Source organism: Ursus arctos, unplaced genomic scaffold (assembly GCF_023065955.2).
Source record: "Ursus arctos isolate Adak ecotype North America unplaced genomic scaffold, UrsArc2.0 scaffold_3, whole genome shotgun sequence".
NCBI lineage: Eukaryota > Metazoa > Chordata > Mammalia > Carnivora > Ursidae > Ursus > Ursus arctos.
In genome coordinates, this window is record NW_026622985.1 from 70,371,565 (window position 1) to 70,393,569 (window position 22,005).

The following is a 22,005-nucleotide window of genomic DNA, read 5'->3' on the forward strand; positions in this document are numbered from 1 at the left end:
AAGTGAATGTATATTAATATATATCAGTACTTAAACGTTATTTTAAATACTTTTTTTTTCCAAATTCATCGCATCATTGAAGGTATTGATAACAGAACATGGCGACTTGGGAAACGGAAAGTTTTTGGATCCCAAAAACAGAATCTGTTTCAAATTTGATCACTTAAGAAAGGAAGCAACTGATCCAAGACCGTATGAAGCAGAAAATGCAGTTGAATCATGGAGAACTTCAGTAGAAACTGCTCTGCGAGCTTATGTAAAAGAACATTATCCAAATGGGGTCTGCACTGTAAGTTATCAATATGCATATTTTTCTTTTGTCTTATGTAAATATGACATTGTTTTCCTGATCTCCTGAAATATGTAACTTACAGAACTGACATTTTATAACTTGCCATTGTTTTTTTTTTCCTGAAGTAAGTATTTCTAAGAATATTTTTTCAAGAAACTCTAAATAGTATATTATGATTGCCCAAAATGGAAAAATGGTTGTACCTTGAATTAAATCCAAGTAGAAATTGTCATACATTGATTAGAGCATTATGCTATAAGATTCTTTAATCTCATGTTCATAACTCAGTAAGTTTAGATCAAACTTCCTTTCAAGATCTTCGAACAAATTAAATTATTTGGAAGTGGAATCATGTCCTTGCCTGTTTTATAATCAAGTCTCTTTTTTTAATGTGGTTCTTTCATAGGTTTAACCTGTTTTTATATTTTCAGTATGAAATATGGTAGAAATTAGGAGCCCTTTTTTTTTCTTTTTTTCATAAGATTGTTTGTACCCAGGTAGGCTTTTCAGGCTCCCTCCCCTCCCCCAGTTTGTTTGTGTTTCTTTGATCTTTTCCATAGCCAGAGATATCTTTTGAAATACAGATCAGATCATGAAAATCCCATGCTGGAAATCATTCAAAGATTTTCCATTACACTTAGGATAGAATCTAGGCTTCTGAACATGGCTTTCACAGCCTTCTGGACCTGGCCTCTGCCTACCTCTGGAACCTAAGGTTACCATATATCCTGGTTTATACTTGCTGTCCCAACATAATTATTAATATTACCAGTAGCATCCCATTTCACTCTCAGAAATTTTCTGGTTAGGACAAAAATTCATATGATCCCCTTACGTATGTAGCTCTCAGTAATTATTTGAAGAAAAATTACAGCGTAACCTAAAATACTTTACAAATTCCTTGAATTATAACCTTGTTGATTAGGATTATTTTGGAAGAATAACTCAAGAATAGGTAGTTAGGTTGTGTTAGAGAGTCCTTATTTGCTCCTGGAGGGTTGAAAGGTACAAATTATCCATGGCTTTTAAAGCAGTAAATAAGAGGTGAAATAACATCATTACACCATCACAGGCATTCTCTTAAGGACCTTTTTTGGTTGTAAGTAAGTTAACTTTCTCACCTCTGTCCTAATACTTTGTAAAATGACTGAAGAAATGACCACCTCTAAGATTGTGAAGAAAACAAAGATGATAATCACAGTGTAGGTCCAGTTTTTGTTTGTGTGGAAATAGCCAGATTGGTATCTACATGTTTAAAATAAATTGTCTACACTTCTTGTAATACCTGTTTTTGGAATGAAAAGTATGGTATGTCTAAGATGTTTGTGAATATTTTTAGGGTATAACAATGAGTTTTGCTTTATAAATTTTGTGCTTTTTTATGATTCACTAAGAATTTGTGATCATAAGTTTACATGGTTGAGTACTTGTTTTTCTAATTACTATATTAGAGTGATGACCTACTCTGTATTCTTTTATATGTTCCTCCCGAAGTGCTATACAATTTTTTTAATGCAGATGTTTAAAGCTAAATATTCTGTGGCCCTGAATTTACTCTTCTCTTTATTTTCTTTGCCATTAAGGTATATGGTAAAAAAATAGATGGACAGCAAACCATTATTGCATGCATAGAAAGCCATCAGTTCCAAGCAAAAAACTTTTGGTAAGTTAAAATTTTGTATTTTGGGGAATTTTGGCATTTATATCCTTTGTAGTCCTTGTTTTATTGGTTGGACCTGTACCTCGTTTGTGTATAAGTGCAATCGAAACATAAAACTTTAGCCTTTTGATATAAGAAAGGTATTTGCTCCATAATCAGCATAATTATTTAAAGGTAGCGGTAAATCTATTGACACTCAGTGAATAAGAGCGTGGGATTGCATCGAGTGTTTAGAGACTTGCAAGCAGCATCCTAAGGGAACATTTGTGCCTACGAGCAGACCAGTTGGCAGGCCCATATGCTCTTTCTGAGAAGGGATTGTTCCTGAATGAGATTTATATGGGAGAGGAGGACAGAGGTAATTATAAAGGGAAAGAAAAATGATTGTTCTAGTGAACTTCGGGGGCTCTGAAGTAGAAGTTTTCATGTGGATTGCTTTGTGCTTGGTTGGCCAGTGTAAGGAAGTAATGACATGTTTTAGACAGTGAGGCAGATTACAATAATAATTTCATTTTAATTAAATTAGGAGTTTGTAATCAATTTGTTGATGATTCCTTATAAAAGTCCAGTCCCCTAAAGCACTGACTTTCCCTATTATCTTGGACCTTTGACAAGTTGTTGAGCCTTTGTAGTTTTAGACAAGACTATTTCTGAGATACCTTTTTAAAATTCCGAGGCTCTGCAAGACTTTATAAATTCAGAATTGAACGAAATCTTCACCTTTATCCTCTTTTTTTGTTAATACGTGCTAAGATCATCAGAGTAAGTATAGTCATAATATTTGACTTGTTTAGCCAGGTTGGTTGGTTGTGCTCTTGAGGGTAAAGTAAGAGGTATCAAACCCCTATGGACTAATTTGGTTCATGGCCCAAGATTGCTCCACTATTTAACCATCTTAGAAATAAATACAAGGTTACAAGGTTAACCAAGAACATTTGGAGAAATGCAGATCCATTATCACTGAAGGAAAGTCAATTCCATATGTAAACATACGCCTTAATGACAGGCTGTGCAGTTACCTAAAGATCCTGGTATATAAAGTTACTTTTTTGGACTTAATAAAAGGGTAGTTTCTCCATTTTAGGTGTAAAAACTTGGAGCAGTAACCTACGAATATCCTAAAGAAATAAATCTATTAATTTATGCAATTTGTGCCAAGATACGTATCATAAAATCAGTCTTGTTGAGATTAAACTATTAAAGGAAAATTCTTGTTACTAAGTTTCACTAATACATATTGGAGATGTTACAGTTAATTTACTAATCAGTTTTCAAAAATAGAATTTATTTGAGCTTTAGCATATGTAAAAGGAAGATGATGTTTGTTCTTGAGTTCTCTGTTCTCACTAATTTATTTCACATATCTGAATTTTCCTCCTAAACCACCACAGTGAACATTACATTATGGAAGTTAAAAGTGACTTCCACTTTTTAGAAAAGATAAATTCTAAATGACATTCAAAGTGCTAGATATCACATATCACAATAATCTCAGTAAAAATCTAAATATTTTGGTACAAAGAAATATACTTCAGTTCACCTAAAATACAGATAGAATAAAAATCTAAAGTTATAAGTCATGGACATTTAATAGATTTCAGTAGGACATCCTCTTCTTGGTCTGTACTCTTTCCCTAATGTCTAGCAGTATGGGAGGCTTAATAAGTGTTTGTTGAATAAATACACATTTGTAATTACAGTGTTAATAGAAGAAAAGGGAAGAATATAAATAAAGGCTAGGATATCTCGACTGTTTACTCCATTGATAAAAGGGTATGACTCAGTATCATTTACCATTACTATATAGCAGTAAGGCCTTTGGAAGGATTTTTTGAAATAGTCTTAAGTTGGTACCATTACTAGATTTGGAATTCCTTTTTTCTTTTTGTAAGCAGAGTTTATATATGTATATTGTCATAATAAATCAGAAATGTATATGCTTAGAACTTACTAGTGCTCAATACTAATACCTAAATAAAAGGAATAACTTCTTTTGGAATTGTGAAATAGAAATAAATAGACCTAGGTTCTTTTTCCAACTGAGCGACTGATGGATAATTTTGGATGTCACTGAAAATCAAGGCATCGTATAAAATTCACTGTTATTTTGTAGGTCATACACATTGTTCTAATGATAGTACTTTTCACATGTTAAGTGATAACTTTAGGTATGAGAGTACTCTCATTCTGTGGATTTTCATAGTTGGGTAGATTGCAAGAATATTATAAGGAACCCAGAAGTAATTTTACAGCAAAGCCAGTATAGTGATCCGTTAACTCTGTGACATTTCAGAAACATATGCTACTGTTCAAAAAAACCTAACAGGTATAAACTTGCATTTCAGAGTATGTGTTTAGCATACAAAGAGCAAATAGAGGTAGAACGAAAGTTGCCATGAGAAGGGGGAAAAAAAGGATAAAATTCATTATCTGGGAGACAAAAATGAGTAACAACATATTGGTTGCTTGTTTGTAATGTCACAGTTTTCTGCCATTAATATGTGTTAATTTGTATACCAAAAGTCATTTTGAGAAGTGAGAGGAGGATGTGCTTTTATGTGGAAATTTAATCCTAAAACTGGAAAATAAAAAATTCTGACACTTAAAACTCTTTATATAAAGCTTTTCTCTTTCCAGATATCAAAACCTTTAAAATATTGTATTACTACCCATTCTTTTTTAAATTATTTGGTACTTTATATTATTCAGTGAATGTCAGGCTGCATTGACTGTGTTTGTGAAAACCCCTGGTAATCTGAACATTTGTTCAGTTTATTCTTTTTTTTTTTTTTTATTAAAGTATGGACACACAATGTTACATTTCAGGTGTATAATATAATGATCCGACAAGTTTGTAGTTATGCTGCGCTCACCACAAGTATAACTGTCATCTGTCACAATACAACGTCATTATAATACATCTAACTATAGTCCCTATTTTTATCCTTTTATCGCCTTATTCATTCCATAACTACAAGCCTGTATCTTCCATTCCCCTTCACCTATTTATTCAGTTTATTCTTAATTAAAGCATAAGTATGTCAGTTGTGAAGAAGTAGCTTAAAATTTTTCTCCAAAAGTAGCTTATATAATTTAGTTTTGAACTGTATTTTAAGCCTTAGCTTTAGAATTCTTTAGTTGCATCCATCGTATAGGTCTTTTCTTACCAATAGGATGAAGATTAAATGTAGCTCATAACTGAACTTAACCCTTTGATTCTTTTAAATATTTCAGTGATTAAAAAAATGAATATCCAGCATCCATCCCCCACACTCTCATACCGTAGCATTAAATTTAAATCTGGAACTTAAAATTTATTCAAATTATTTTCCCTACCTTATTTACAGCTGCTGTTTTTATTTTTAAGGAATGGTCGTTGGAGGTCAGAGTGGAAGTTTACAATCACTCCTTCAACCACTCAGGTGGTTGGCATCTTGAAAATTCAGGTATGAAATAAAAAGAATTTGTTTACTGATTTCTAGATGATTCTGAACAGGGAAACAACTAATTCATAGATTTACTTTTTCTCAGTACACAATAACCATTTCTTTTCTAGATCTATGTTTTGAGCTATTGGTAGTGTTGATTTCATCTTTCAAATAACCTTGCAGTTCATTCCCTAGTCATCAAAAATATGCAAGGATAGCTTACAGATTTTAAAAACACAGCTAAAATTAGATGCTACCATTTGGTCTGCTCTTCAAACAATTTGTTCATCCAAGTATCCTCTGAGTTTGAGTTGTGCTGTTCTGTCTCCTGAATTGGGTGGAATTGGGTGAGGTATAATATTAATATATATATATAATTATATAGATGTATAAATATATATTTATTATGTGTGTATATTAGTGTATGTATATATGATATTTATCCTTTAAGTATCTTCTTACTCGCATTTGCTTTCTTCTAAGAAACCCACCGTAATTGAATTCTTTGACTCATTTAATATAAACTCAGATGTTCATGTAGAAGAACATTTGATAAATAAGACTAAGTATTTGAATATAAATATTACTAAACAAGTTAAAGGAAAAGACTGACCAGTCTTTTCCTGTCTTGGTTCACTTACTATCTTGGTTCAGTACATTTCATTTAACTATCGTGAAAGGCATTGTATGCTAGAAGCCATAAAGGAATAAAGATAAATCGGATACTGCTGCTCTATCATCTGAGTCCACTATACATTTCTAGTCTTTATCCTATTGCTTTTATGTCTTGTTATGACTGTCCATTAGGGGCTAGAGAATAGGGCTAAGAGTGTGGGTTTTGAAAGCAGACTGCCTGAGTTTGAATCCCAGCTCTGTCTGTTATTATTTGTATGACAACAGGAAGTCATTTAATATTAGCTGTTTTTGCTTGTTTCCTCATGAATCTAAAAAAGAAAACAGCAATACAAAGCTCATATGATTGTTTGAAGATTAGTTGATATGGGCAAAATGTTTAGACATGACAGAGCCAGACATGAAGTGCTTGATGAATGATGACCATTACAGTTGACATTATTCTTTCCTTCAGTTGGGCCTTAGTAGCTTTCACCTGGATAATTTCTAAAATGGTGTCTCTGCTGAGCCAAAGCTGGTTGAGAGCTGGGATTGTCTGATTCACAGTTCTGTCTTCATTACTTACCTTGATGCCTAGCATATAATTGTTATTTTGTTGAATTTCTGGACCCTTTGCCATCCCCCAATCTATTTTTCACATTGCCATTATCACAAAGGTGATTTTTAAAAATTTATATCTGGATATGTTACTTTCTTTCTTAAGACCACTCTCACTTTCTAGATAGTCCAGACATACTTGAATGGCACACAAGGCCCAGAGTTGACTTGTCTTTACCTGTTTCTCCATCCACTCTTCTCCCTTCCCAGTCTCATACACATTCCAGCCATAAGTACCTTCAAGCCTTTCTACAGTATGCTATTCTCTACACTCAGTTTCCTTATCTTCCCTGGTTTAATTGTTGTCATACTTACATTGCTAAACCCAAGTACACTTGCCTCTTTTTGAAATCCTTTTTTAAATCTCAGAGAGTCAGGACTCTCAGTGTCTCGAGACTCTCTATGTACTTTGTACATGCCTCTGACTGTGTTGTACTGAAAAATAAGGCCAGGAACTCTTTTTAAAAGCTGTGCATCTCTAGAACTTTCTGTAGTAGCAGGCATGTACTCACGCAGCTAGTATTTATTGAATAAATTCATGTCTGAATTTGAGGAATTAAATGGTTGGTGGAAATGCACAAAAGAGGAATGATATTTGGGAGGGGAATATGGTAAGCTCAGTTTTGGAAATCCTGAGTTTAGGTATCAGTAGAATATCTATTAGGTAGAAATATCCTGAGTCAGGTCAGTGGAGGGCTTGCCTTAAGTAATTACAGGAACTGCAAATTAGTCTGCTCACTAGACTGAGGGGAGAAAGAGTTACGCTGGAGTTTGAAAGGTCAGGACCTCAGCAGAGAAGTCTGGGTTTAGAGCTAAAATTGGTAGTCATTTGCACTGATGTGATTGTGAAGCCATGAAGATCTTGATGATTCCTGTAATGTGTGGTTTCTGTAATTTCTTTTTCTAATAGGTTCATTATTATGAAGATGGTAATGTTCAGTTAGTGAGTCATAAAGATATACAAGATTCTCTAACAGTGTCTGTAAGTAATTAATTTCGAATTAAAATTTTGACAACCTAATACTTCTATAAAACCAGAACAGTTTTGGAATTAACATTTTAAGTAATATTTCTGCTTCAGATTAGAGTGTTTTCAAATAGATTAAAGATGGTAAGTTAACTGGAAGTCTGTATGTAACTTTTTTTAGCAACTTTATTGGTATAATTCATATACCATTCAATTAACCCATTTAAAGTATAAAATTCCATGTTTTTTAGTATATTCACAGGACTGTGCAATCACCGCAATCTTAATTTCAAATGTTTTGGTCTTCCAGAAACCCTATACCCAATAGCAGTCACTCCCCATCTGTCTGCCTTACCACCCCTTCCCCAAAGCCCTCCTCAGCCCTAGGCAACCGTGAATTTACCTTTTAACTCCATGGATTTGCTTATTCTGGACATTTCATATAAATGGAATCCTGTAATATGTGGTCTTTTGAGATTTTTTTCACTTAGCATAATGTTTTCAGTGTTTACCAATGTTGGAGCATGGATCAGTACTTTATTCCTTTTTATTCTGAAATAATAGTCCATATATGCCACATTGCATTTATCCATTTATCAGTCGGACTGACATTCATGTTGTTTTTTACTTTTTGCTGCTATGAACTGTCGTGTACTATTTTTTGTGTAGACATTGTTTTCATTTTTCTGTTTTAATTTTTCTTTGGTGGCAGCGGAATTGCTGGGGTGTATATAGTTCTGTATTTAACCTTTTGAAGAACTGTTGCCAGACTATTTCCAAAGTGGCTGCACCATTTTACATTTCCATCAGTTGTCTACGAGGGTTGTAGTTTTTCCATGTCTTCACCAAAACTTATGGCTGTCTCTTTGATTATAGCCGTCCTGTTTGGTATAAAGAGATATCTTATTGTGGTTTTTATTTACATTTTCCTGATGGATAATGATGTTGAGCATCTTTTCATATATTATTGTTTATTTGTATATCTTCTTCAGGAAAATGTCGATTCAGATCCTTTGTCTATTTCTAAATTGGTTATTTGTGTTTTTATTGTTGAGTTGTAATTGTTGCTTATATACTGTGAATACAAGTCCTGTATCAGATATAGGATTTGCAGATATTTTCTCCCATTCTATGTGTTGCTTCACTTTCTTGATTGTATCATTTGCAGAACAAGAGATTTTAGTTTGGATGTAGTCCAATTTATTTTTTTGTTGTTGTTACTTGTGCTTTTGGTATATTAATAGAAACCATTGCCTAACCCAAGGTCATGAAGATTTACTCCATGGTTTTTGTCTAAGAATTTTATAGTTTTAGCTCTTTAATTTAGGTCTGTGATTCTGTACTTAACTTTTAAACTCTATTGTATTTTTCCCCTCTATCTGAATTATTTAATGAAGTTTTTCTAAGTTCAGCTTTCAAGTTCAAGAAACCTTGAACTTGGTTTTATTTCCCCACATAGTTCTCTCACACATTCTTTCCATTACACATGCCCCTGTTTTGTTCTGGAATTTTTTTTGCCCCAGTGATGTTAATAATATAACATTAATAGTTACATTTTATATTTTCCCATAAACATTTGTGTTGTATATCTAAAAGTGCCAATATATTACAAACATCAACTGCTAATATACTAAATTAGCTAAACTACAAATATAAAGAAGAGTTAATTTTTAATTTAAGAAAGTATTTGATTTAACATTAAGAAACATGTGTGAATGTGTAAGGCCAGATGCTACCTGGGAAGAGAAGAGAGCTGGTATTTAAGAAAATGTTTCACCAGCAGTTAGGTGATTTCTGTCTTTATGCTAATTGTTACTTGCAAAATTCGCCTGTAAAAGAAACTAATGTCTGGTTTTCCATGAGACACAATATCCATAGATATTGTTCTATATCATGTGCATACATGTAACATTATTTGCATAACAGGGTACTTGGTACTATCTTCTCTAGTTTGACACTGAGCAAAGATTCTTCCTAAAAGACAGTTGTCTACAAAATTACAGACTGTGGAGTTGCTGAGAGGTGGTCATAGTAATTAAACTTGACCAATACACCTTTTGTGCTGCTTTTCAGAAATGAATTTTTTACTTTATTTTACAGGGTTTTCTTTTCTTTCTTTCTTTCCTTTTTTTTTTTTTTTTTAACTGTTTTTGGACAGAGAAAAATGCACGTTTTATGGAAGTACAAATACATATGTGTAAATATATAAAACATATAAAGTAAGATATTAGAGAATTTTACATTAACACTGTTTAATGAAAAAGTCTAAATTTCTATTAACTTTTTTACTGTTAGGAAAAAAGCAAAGAAATCCATATATTGGAATATTAAAATTTTTCCAGAAAATATTTAGACACTACAATAAATTTAGTTTAAACTTTAAGATAAGCTTTTCTTAATGTTTTTAAAATGTAGTTATGGTGGTAAATACTGTTGATAATGTTTAGATACAGGCATTAATTAGAAATTTATGACTAACTTCTTACCTGTAAAGATTGTTGAATTCATGTTAAGTGTTATAATTGAATTTTTCATCAATATGGATTTTTAAGACTTTGCTTTCCTTAAACAGTGGAACCAGGCTCATTCTGTAGACTTTTAAAATATTTTTGCCCTTGGGCTTAGAATAACTGATCTTATAATATTTTCACTGTCATAATTTTTATGTTATTTATTAAACTACAGTAAAGCATTAACTATACATATATTGACACACTTATTTAAAAATAAAAGTGGTGTACACAAAAGTAAACTCAAAATGGATTAAAGACCTAAATGTGAAGCCTGAAACCATAAAAATCCTAGAAGAGAACACAATCATTAATTTTTTTGACCTTGGCAGTAGGAATATTTTTCAAAGTATGTCTCCTAAGGCAAAATAAATTACTGGGACTACATCAGATAAAAAGGTTTTGTACAGCGAAGGAAACCAGCAACAAAACAAAAAGGGAACCTACTGAATGGCAGAAGATATTTGCAAATGATACATTTGATTAGGAGTTAATATCCAAAATAAATAAAGAAGGGGGCGCCTGGGTGGTTCAGCTGGTTAAGCATCTGCCTTCAGCTCAGGTCATGATCCCAGGGTCCTGGGATCGAGCCCCACATCAGGCTTCCCTCCTTAGTGAGGAACCTGCTTCTCCCTCTCCCTCTGCCTGCTGCTCCCCCTACTTGTGCTCTCTCTCCTTCTCTGTCAATAAATAAATATAATCTAAAAAAAAAAAAAAAAAACTTAGACAATTCAGCAGCAAAAAAATAAACAGTCTGATTAAAAAATGGGTAGACGACCTGAACAGACATCTTTTTTAAAGAAGACATACAGATAGCCAACAGACACATGAAGAGATTCTCAGCATCACTAATCATCAGGGAAATGCAAATCAATACCACAATGATATATCACCTTTCACCTGTCAGGATGCTAAAATCAAAAAGACAAGAAATAATTAGTGTTGGCAAGGATGTGGAGGAAAAGGAACCCTCATTCATTGTTGGTAGGAATGCAAACTAGTGTACCCACTGTGGAAAATGGTATGGACGTTCCTGAGAATCTTAAAAATAGGAATACCATATGATTCAATAATTTCACTGCTGGATATTTACCCAAAGAGAATGAAAACACTAATTAGAAAAGATACAGGAATGTTTATTGCAACATTATTTACAATAGACAAGATATGGAAGCAATCGAAGTATCTACTAAAGGACGAATGGATAAGGAAGATGGGGGGGTTACATACACAACTGTGTTTTTACAATTATACACACACAGTGGAATATTACACAGCCTTAAAAAAGGATGCGGGTTTTTTTGTTTTTTGTTTTTTGGGTTTTTTTTTTTTGCTATGTGCAACAACATGGTTGGACCTAGAGGGTATTATACTAAGTGAAATAAGTCAGATGGAGAAAGTCAGATATCATATGATTTCGCTCATCTGTGGAATTAAGAAAAAAATGAATAAACAAAAAGCATATGTAAATATAGAGAACAAACTGATGGTTGCCAGAGGGGAAGGGCAAAATGGTGAAGTGGAGTGGAAAATACAGGCTTCTAGTTATGGAATGAATAAGTCATGGGAATAAAAGGCACAGAATAAGAAACATAATCAATGATACTGTAATAGCATTGTATGTTGACAGATGGTAGCTACACTTGTGAGCTTAGCATAATGCATAAACTTGTTAAATCACTATGTTGTTCAGCTGAAACTACTGTAACTTTGTCAGTTATACTCATAAAAAAATTCAAAACTTAAAAGAAATAGTGTAGTCTAAATTACTATTTACTTTTGGTTTTGTTTTTTATTCAGAATGAGGTGCAAACAGCAAAAGAATTTATAAAGATTGTAGAAGCTGCAGAAAATGAATACCAGGTATGTTTTTCAAAAATATCATATGATTTATATTTGCCTTAAATAATGAATTTAGCCTGAATTTTTTTCATTTGTTTCACTATAATAAAACATAGGGGTTTTTTTTGTTGTTTTTTCGTTTATTTGCTTGTTTTTAATTCAGTGGCAAACTTATGAAAATGTGACCAAAACTCAGTTTTAGCCAACTGTAATTTCTGAGTGTTAGTCACAACATGCCAAGATTTTAAATGGTTACTTTATTCTTGATTGGAAATTTTAATTTATGAAGTATTTCCCAAAGTATTTAGATTATGTGTAATCTGTTTAGGTCTTACTTCACTTATATTCTTATTTTTTACATGTTTTATCAGCTTCTAAACTATACTTTTGAACTTACATATTTAGTTTGTGGATTAGCCATATTAATGCTCCTTGGAAACAATAATTTATAAAATTGTTCTGAGTGAAATAGTAAAATAGATCCAAAATGAGAATATGCAAATATTAAATCTAATTTGCAGTTTCATTTCATTAAATTTAATTATTCAAAATGATCATAGGCTTTTCCTTGTAGGGGCGCTTGGCTGGCTAAGTCGGTAGAGTACGTGACTCTTGAACTCACGACCATGAAATCCAGACTTGAGCCGAGATCAAGAGTCAAATGCTTAACTGACGGAGCCACCCAGGTGGCCCTCTTAGCTGCTTTTAAAGTTTTTAAAACCACATTGGGGTTTTTATTAGACTTTTTTTTTTTTTTTTTTTTTTTCCCTTTTTAGAAACTGAAGTAGGCTGGTTAAATAAAGGTTTTTCTAAAACATCTGTGTGCTTTATAAATTGTTCTCTTCCTTTTATTTAAACTTCTAACTACTGTTTTTCATAGACCGCCATCAGTGAGAATTACCAGACAATGTCAGACACTACTTTCAAAGCCTTACGTCGACAATTGCCAGTCACACGCACCAAGATTGACTGGAACAAGATCCTTAGCTACAAGATTGGCAAAGAGATGCAGAATGCATAAGATGAACATTGCATGACCGGATCATTTTAATGTCTTTGCGTTAAAAAAAAAATCATTGCAAAAGTATTCAGAACTGTCAAGCTACCCAGTCAGATGGGCTGTTGCCATTTAAAATCACTGTAATTAATTAGTTTGGTTAGAGCACAAAGCTTAGCTAATCAACCATTATTTTTCATTTCTTTTGTTCAAAGAAGATTGAAAATCAGTTTAGTTTAAATGTCTTTTACTTTCTGTTATACCTTTCTTTCTTATAATTAAGAGGCGATGCCTCTAGTTTAATGTTAAAAGTTTTTGAAGTGTTTCAGAAATATTTTACTTATCGTAACCCTTAAATTGTTGTCTTTTGGTTTATGAAGTGGGTAACTTTTGATATTTGCCCAGTTCTTTTTAATGGGGTCAATAATGGACATTCTAGTTTAAGGTGGTTGATGGATTTAGCCATATATGCTGCTAAAGAAATTGTCTACCTTTTCCCCCTCACCTCTTCCATTTATGTAAGATTGAGATTAGAGGGAAAGCATTTTCTATATCAATTGTGTTTGAACCTTTCAAGAAGGTTATTTAGCTAGCTTAGTGTTTAACTAAACTTTTTTTAAACAAGGCCAAGGTCTAATGCTGTTTTGAGATTCTGAAATTAAATGAAAATACTTATTTCAGAAATGCATTAATGCTTTTTTCTTGTGACGCAAATTAGCTTAAACTCCATATGTCCCTGAGTTATTTTTATCATAAGCCACAAATGTATTATAACAAGGCAAATTGTAATATATATAATCCTGAACTCATGACCATGTCTCAGTTTATTTCTTTTCTTGAATTGAAAAGTACTGAAATTCAGTGTGACATTAAAATGAAAATTTTCCTATTTATTTGAGTAGAATATCACTTATCAGTGAGTCGTATACTATTTTAAAATACTTTCTTTGGATATTGTGATTCTTACTGGCTGTAAATTAGAAAAGCTGGGAGTACATATGGTGTGCATTATAGTCTAAATTTTTCCATCTTCCTATGCATCATAAGCATGTTTGTAATATTTTAAAATATACATTTACTGATGCTACAGGAATTTCAAACCTGTGGTGAATGTTAGTATTTACTATAGAGAGTGGGGGTGGATTTATGGTTTCATTCAGTCGAGTATTGCTTATTATACTCCAGTGGAATCCTTTCCTCACATACTTTTGGAGATGTCTGGGCCTGGAAGTGTTTTTTTAAAAATACCACTTTTATTATGTACAATAAAATATTTCATTAGCTTGAACCGTATAGAATTTAAAAGTTTTCTCAGTGAAAGCATGTTATTTAATTTCTTTTTAAAAATCAGAGTTGGGCTTTGAAAACATTGAGAATTTAATATGAAATTTGATAGTTTGGGTTAAATCGTTTTCTCTAGTTTGGTTAAATCGTTTTCTCTAGTTTTGCCATATTGGGATTTCTGAAGAAAATGAATTCGCAATGTTAATTATCTCTTTCCTTTTTTAAAAGACATTTTCAAAAGTCTTGGGTGATTCTGAACTAAATACTAGGTGAATCCTTAATTGGCTGGCTCCATCGTATCAGTTGGACTATCATGGGTTTTTATCCCCTTAAGGTCAGTTACTTTGGCTGTTTTATGGCCTAGAATGCAATCTTGAAAATACATGCATTTGTCTTTAAGGTGATGACTTAAAGGTGAAGTATGGTGGAGGCAAGGGTAAAATTCGCGGTATAGTTAGGAGGCTGGTGCAGTAATCTAGTTGAGAACAAATGCAGGCTTGGTCTGAGGTGGTAGCTATAGGCTATGGAGGTAGTGAGTTCTGGATATGCAATAAAGGTAAAATAAAAAAGATATGCCAAAATTTGGTTGTGGAATACGAGATAAAGAGAAATGTCAGAGACATTTTGGGGTTGAGAAATTGGGGGGAGGGCTGGTCAGGAGCTCACTGTTCTGTTTCAAGGGGAAATACCATGTAGCAGTTAGATACTGGAGACAGGAGGTAGAGGGGTCCTCTGGGCTGGAAAAGCAGGAGAGTGAATGGACCTGGGCGACAGGGTTTGGTAGCCAGATCAAATGAAGCCTAACTCAAAGTTAGTGACAATTCAGTGAGACTAGCGAGTATGGCTCTCTTAAGCATGTAGAGCTGCATGGGTGCAGGCATAGAGTAGATGAATTGAATTTAACCAAGGTTGTGGTTTTGCCAAGAGAGGCTGACTGACCAGGGGAAGAGGGGACAAGCTTGTAATGATAGCCTGTGGAACTTAAGCTCGGTAAGGGGAGGAGGGGGATGAAGCCAGGAGGGGAGCAGAATAGTGAAAGTGTGGCACAATCGTTGGGTTATGGGTGTGGTTGGAGTTGGGGTACTGGAAGGGAATGATCTGGCAGTGTAGGAAATGGTGGTTAGGGTGATGTGTTTAAAACTGAGATTTTGAGGAGTTACACCTACTTGTAATGATAGTAGGATCGAAGAAGTGACTGGTGGAGGTAGGAGGGGAGAGGAGTTCAAGCAGCTGTGAAGCCTGGGGTCGCTGTGGAGTATTGAAATCAAGAATTACAGTGGAAGTAAGTATTCTGACATGAGTGCTGTTTTTCGAGACCACGCCTAGATACACATTTATAATACATTTGTATGAGTTAAGTAAATAACATGGTACAGATATTCATGAGGCTTTTCTTCATTTGGAATTTTGGAAATTAAAATGGAAACAGGAGGATTTAAAAAAAGGTATTCCGGAAGTTCCGGTTCATTAAAAATGTTCTTGAAAAGTGAAATTCTTAGGAAAGTAATTAAAGACAACTTTAGGTAATTCCATAGCATTCGGGTGGCACTTTCTGTGGTTAAAATCATTTTTTACTTAGTTATACCAAAAGCTTTGGAATGATGCAAGATCCTTTGAAAAGATCTTCCATGCTGTTAATCAGTTTGTGCCTTTGCCAGCTAATGGGTATGAAATATAAAGGCATATTTTGCCAGCAGTTAACACAGGTGTTTGGTAATGCATATGTGTTGCGAAACATCCTAAGAAGAACGTGCATTTCTTTTCACTTCTCTAGGATAGATTATTTAAAAGCAGCATCACAATGTACTTGCTATTCCTAAGTTGTAGCGTTTTTGTCCTTGAAACTGAAAAATTTTTAAAGGCATGACTTTGTATACGCATCTTCACATTTGATACTCTGAGTATTATACAAAAGCTTTACTTAGGATTGGCCAGTGGTGCCAGCTATTGGAAAATATTCAAAATATTCCATTAAAATTAAAATAAGCAGTGAAACTTTTAAGGTCTAATAGGTATTAGAAATTAATGTTAGATCATTTAAGATTGATCACACTGTTCAGAGAACCATTCTAGGCATTGTAGAGTCCGGAAAATATAAAAGTATTTCTTGAAGGAATCTATAAAGTAGTCATGGGTCTATAGAAGGGTACTCTAAACTTTTTTATATCCCAAAATATATAGAAAGCGATGCCATTTGAAGGCATTCTGGGAGAAATGGATTAGAATGCTTGCCAACTGCTCTAAGGCTTGAGGGGACTCTTATCTTGGTACATCGTGAGCATATTTAGGAAGGTGTGCTATGGGGAACACAGTATTTACAAGACAAACTTCAGTCCTAACTTACCTAAGGTAGCTTTTAAAGAAATGGGCAGCTAAGAAAGTTTTCCTGGAAAGGATGAGTGCAAACTCTACTTTAGCACAGGAATATTTTTTGTAAGTATGTATGTAGCAGGTAGGCAGGAAATCCTCTTGTATCTTAATGAAGCATCAAAATATAGCTAGTAGGTTTTTTGTAGAGCTCTCTGATATGTTGTGGGTCAGTTAGCATTATCCAGTTGAAAAAATGACATGATTCGTTAGATATATATAATAATAAACCCTAAAATGAAGTCAACAGGAAGGGTAAAATTAAAAATAAGTGTTCTTATAAAACTTGAGTATGGCTAATAAGATACTAGAACATTTTATCCCTACTTTTGGTATAATCTAAGAAAATTGTGGTAGTTAGTTTAATGTCAGTTTTAACATAGTGTTAAAAACTGTCAATTTCTAATTCTTGTGTAGTATGACTGTACCAGAGAACAAAGATTTTTTTCCTGCAAACTGGCTAGAGAATACACATATCGCAGATGTTAAATCAGCCACTCATTCTCATAACATCTTCACTCTGTGAAGTTAAAGCTCCGATTAATAGAAGATCGTTAAGGAAACAGAGTTGGTTGGTATGTCTTAGGAGATGATTTCTTGGGGAAATTTGTGAAATGCCCAGCTTTTAAACCAAATAAATATTGAAAGAGTAAATGGATACCCCCAGAAATTATGACTGAACAGTAAAAATCACTGTCTGTCTCTTTGGCTTCAAGTTTCGTGCTGCTAGCTTGCTAACTTAGCCGAATCTGAATGAACACTGATGCAGATCTTTTCCAGATTTCTACTTGAAAATAAGGGCTTGCCTCTTGTTTCACAAAGGAATGTGAAAGAGATACCAAGGAGCCACAGATCTCTTAGGTAGAAGTTAGATGCCCAGGAAAATATACGAGATGCAGTGTTCCAGGATGCTGAAAGTATCTCAAATGTAGAAAAAGCTAAATTTAATTTTTAAAAAATTTTTTGAAAAGGAAAATTCTCGTATGTGCTCATTTCCCCCTTATTTTGGGACTTTACAAAGGAGAAACAAATGGCAGAGACTTGTATTGGGAAAACCTTAAGTCAGTCTAAATGAGCAACAGAGATTAATACAGATACTGTGGTTTGTTGACACTAGGGTAGCATACAGCTTTTAAAAACTCATGAGCTGGAGTTGCATAGAGCAACATAGTATAAATGTTGAGAGAAAAGAACAAGTTGCAGAAAGTAAGTACAGTTTTGAGTGTAAGTTAACTTCTGAAACTAATTTATATACAGTGTATGTGTAAAACAATGAGTTTACAAAAACCAGCATAGTGTGTGGGGAAGACGGGGGAATGGGATTGGGGAACAGTATAGAGGGATTCAACTGTAACTAAGAATTCGTTTTGTAAACTAGGTGATAGGTACGCAGGCATGTCTGGTATTTTATAACTTAAATATACAATTTATGCCAATTTGGAACTCTGTATGAGAGAAGTATGTACAAAGTTGACTGAGGTGAAGGTAGTAAAAATGGCAAAAGGTCATAATCACAATGAATTGAATAGGAAGTTTACTCATACCGCTTTAAAAAGTCAGTAGACCCATGTTGTTTTTTTTTTTTTTTAAAGATTTTATTTATTTATTTGACAGAGATAGACAGCCAGCGAGAGAGGGAACACAAGCAGGGGGAGTGGGAGAGGAAGAAGCAGGCTCATAGCGGAGGAGCCTGATGTGGGGCTCGATCCCATAACACCAGGATCACGCCCTGAGTCGAAGGCAAACGCTTAACCGCTGTGCCACCCAGGCGCCCCGACCCATGTTGTTTTATAGTGAATTTTATCAGACTCTTCATATTAAGATCATTTCTGTGTTATAGATATCATTCTGAATGTCAGAAAGAGATGGAAGTACATTTAATGAGCCTGGCATATGTAACCTTAAATAAGAAAAGCACACACAAAAAACTATTGATGAAACCCCCCCCATAAAGTTAAACTACAGTAATAACCAAAGCATATTGCATTATGACCAACTAGGATTTATAACTGGAATGCAATGATTATTTCTTGTTAACAAATCTAGTAATCCATTACATTAGCATATTAAAGGAAAGAAACAGTTCTCTCAGTAAAATATTTCATAAGATGTTACACTCAGTACTGATTTCAAAGACAGCATCTCAAACCAGTGGGGTAAAGATGAACATCTACTCTGTAAGTGGTGGTGTGACAAGAGGGTAGTCAGCTGGAAAAAATAAATTTGGATCCATACGTCACACCTCATACCAAGTTAAAATTGGATCAGAGATTTAATGGTATAAATTATAAAAGCTCTTAAATCATGCTAACGACTTCTAAATAATTTCAGAATAATAAGAGTATTAGATGTTTCTAAGACAAACCTTGCAATCTATACAATGAAAATTAATATATTTGGCTTCATAAAAATGAAGATTTTCTGTATGGCTTTACTGTAAGCAAAGTTGAAAAACAAACCATGCATAGGAGAAAACGTATTTGCCACTTAGTTGACAATTTTCCTAATGTCTAATAAGTACCCACAATGTGATAATTGAGCCCGATAGATAGTTGAAAAGCAGATCCTATGAAGCTGGAGTCCCACGACAGAGAGCGTCTTACCAATCTTGCACTGCCTAATTGGACTTTAATTGAGAAATAAATTTGTACCTTATTTAAGCCACTGCTGTTTTGGGGTGTTTTTTAAAATTACTTATGCGTCTCATTCCATACACAATTTGGTACCAGAAGTGGGGTCTTACAGGTAACAAAACCTAAAATGTGGCATTGACTAAAGGCAACGTATATCACCGGGTTCTGCTGATGTTTGGGTACAGTGCAATGCGCAAACTCTGCACTCATGCATTTTTATCACCTCTGCCCAAAAGGCCAATGACATCTAATCCTTGTGACAATCAAGGATAACCCCCTAGAGGACAGGAATATTGCTCCATTGGCTGGGAGGATTCAGTAGGGCACAAATATTGCAAGCTAGAAAGCTAGTGATCTTGTTAGGCCATGACAAAACAAATTCTTGCCTCAAATACCTTGGAAAGTAGAATTACATGGCTTTATTTTTTTTAATGTATTGGAGAGGGGAGGGGCAAAGGGGGAAGGTGAGAGAAATTTTAAGCAGGCGCTATGCCCAGCACGGAGCCCGACTCAGGGCTCAATCTCCCAACTCTGAGATCATGACCTGAGCAGAAATCAAGAGTCGGACTCTTGGGATGCCTGGGTAGCTCAGTTGATAAAGCTTTGGCTCTGGTCATGATCCCAGGACTCTGGGATCGAGTCCTACGTTGGGCTCCTTGCTTGGCAGGGAGCCTGCTTTTCCCTCTGCCTGCTGTTCCCCCCTGGCTTGTGCTCTCTCTCTCTGACAAAATCTTAAAAAAAAAAAAAAGTCGGACTCTTAACTGAGCCACTCAGGCGCCCCAACATGGCTTTAATAATAAGAAAGATGACAGATTCAGAATGGTGACCTGTGCCCTCAGGCTAAAGATAATCTCCAAACTGAGATGGAAGGAAAGGGTTAAGAGCTGCACGTAGTCCCTCCTATGTCTGAGATGCTTGAGAGGAACCCAGTTGAGTTCTCGCGATGTCAGATCTTGCAAGGATTGTCTTGTGCTAATTATTGAAGTGTTCCCAAGCCCACTGAAACTGCCAGGATTGTTTTCTCTTGCTTGTAATGCTTAGACTGCAAGTTCAGAGTGATACTATCAGCAGAGATGAGAATAAGGGTGTTGCCTTCCCACCCAAGCCCATTGTTTCAGAAGGTTTATTAGTTTATTATTTCTGTGTATGGGATTTTAACAAAAGTAACCTCTAAAAACAATGCAAATTCATTATCTCAGTTTCCATGGGTCAGGAGTCCAGTCACATATTAGCTGGGTCCTCTGTTCAGGGTCTCCCCTGGCTGAAATCAAAGTGACGTCTTGGGCTGCAATCTCCCCTGAGACTTGGGGTTCTCTTCCAAGCTCATGTGGTTGGCAGAATTCAGTTCCTTGTGAATTGAATTTAGGAATGGAGTGATTATGTAATTTATTACCCAAACCAGAGTAATTTTGAGAGAGAATGGGGAGCTTTAATGCTTGCATTGATAGCAGGTGTGAACAGGTACCATTCTAGATGAAGTGCTCTGTGTGGTCACCCTAATCAACTACGGTGAGCTTTGCCAGCTGCACAACCCCAGTTGTAACTGGGAAGGATAATGGAAAATGAAGAACCTTCCTGTGAAGAATGGACAAGGAGTTCTTCCCAAAGAGCAGAATCAGGGCTGCTCCATGGCTAACCAAAGAACTCACATTATAGCCTGAGTAGGGAGACCCTGAAGTTAACTACAGAGTGGTATTTGATAAGCAATGATGATATGTAATTTCCACTTTGTTATGTTTTTGAATTGTGATTATTCGGTCCCTACAACTCCATTTTGTAGTGGGTGTGTTAGAGTGGGTAACATCTTATAATTTATGGTTTCAGGACAATGAGGAGACACATTTGTTCCTGAGGAGGAAAACTGCATCCTCAGATGTTTTGTACTTTGAACTGACTGCAGTAAGAGGATAGGTATTTGGGGTTCTCTCCTTAGGGAGGGGTGCGATGATGCTATGGGTGCTGAGAAGGGTACGTTCACACATGTCAAAGGGACATGCTGGCAGAATTGCTAGTTGCCCCCAGTCTCCCTTTTTAGCTGTTCATCTCTTGCAGAATAAAGACTCATTTCCCAGCTTCCCTTAGAGCCATGTAACTAAATTCTGGCTAATTAAGCAAGTCTCGCAGGGTAACTTCTGGGAACTTCCCCAGGGGTTCAAACTGTTGTGCATCCTTCTTGTTTTTCCCTTCCTGCTGCCAGAAACTTGGACGCCACCATCTTGTGCCGTCAGGTTCTGGCACGTGTGATACATGAACCCTCACACGTGGGAGCGCCATACCAGCTTGGACAATCTACCTGGATTTTTATCCAAGAAATAAACCTCTATCTTGTTTAAGCCACTGCTATTTTGTTTCTTGTCACCTGCAACATCTAATCCTAAAAAATGGAGCTCTACCTCCTAGCCCATCTGATATTAACAACAACGATAATAATATAATTCCAGATGGGCTAAAAATTTAGCCAAACCAAACAGTGGGCTAAATGTTTTGGAATTAATAATATTGATGTTTTGGAACTAATAATCTTAAATTAGAGGAAGGCTTTCTAAAACAAAACAAAGCAAAACAAAAAAACAAAACAGACAAAACTGAGAAGTCATAGAGGAAAAGACTGATTGATTTTCCTTTGAAAACATGTAACGTTTCTGGCCACCATTAGCAGCGGTTACAACTGTTTTTCTCTCCGTCCGCCCTTTATCTTTTAATCCCATACAGCGTCTTTTGTGGTCTGAAGTGCTATCACTGTGTGTCTCACTGAACATTTCAAGATTCTGTTTGAAAGGGAAAGCAGCTTGTAC

General features: G+C 34.9%; 1 protein-coding gene across 1 annotated transcript in view; it reads left to right on the forward strand.

Moving 5' to 3' along the window:
• The window catches only part of CAPZA2 (capping actin protein of muscle Z-line subunit alpha 2), a 55,867-nt gene extending 41,648 nt beyond the window's left edge, over positions 1 to 14,219 (forward strand). Inside the window, exons 5-10 of the mRNA XM_026509883.4 lie at positions 83 to 289; positions 1,876 to 1,955; positions 5,320 to 5,398; positions 7,521 to 7,592; positions 11,888 to 11,950; positions 12,810 to 14,219. Of these exons, the coding sequence (XP_026365668.1) occupies positions 83 to 289; positions 1,876 to 1,955; positions 5,320 to 5,398; positions 7,521 to 7,592; positions 11,888 to 11,950; positions 12,810 to 12,950 (642 nt within the window). The 3' untranslated portion in view covers positions 12,951 to 14,219. The remainder of the gene's footprint in view (positions 1 to 82; positions 290 to 1,875; positions 1,956 to 5,319; positions 5,399 to 7,520; positions 7,593 to 11,887; positions 11,951 to 12,809) is intronic.
• Positions 14,220 to 22,005: the final 7,786 nt, after the last annotated feature.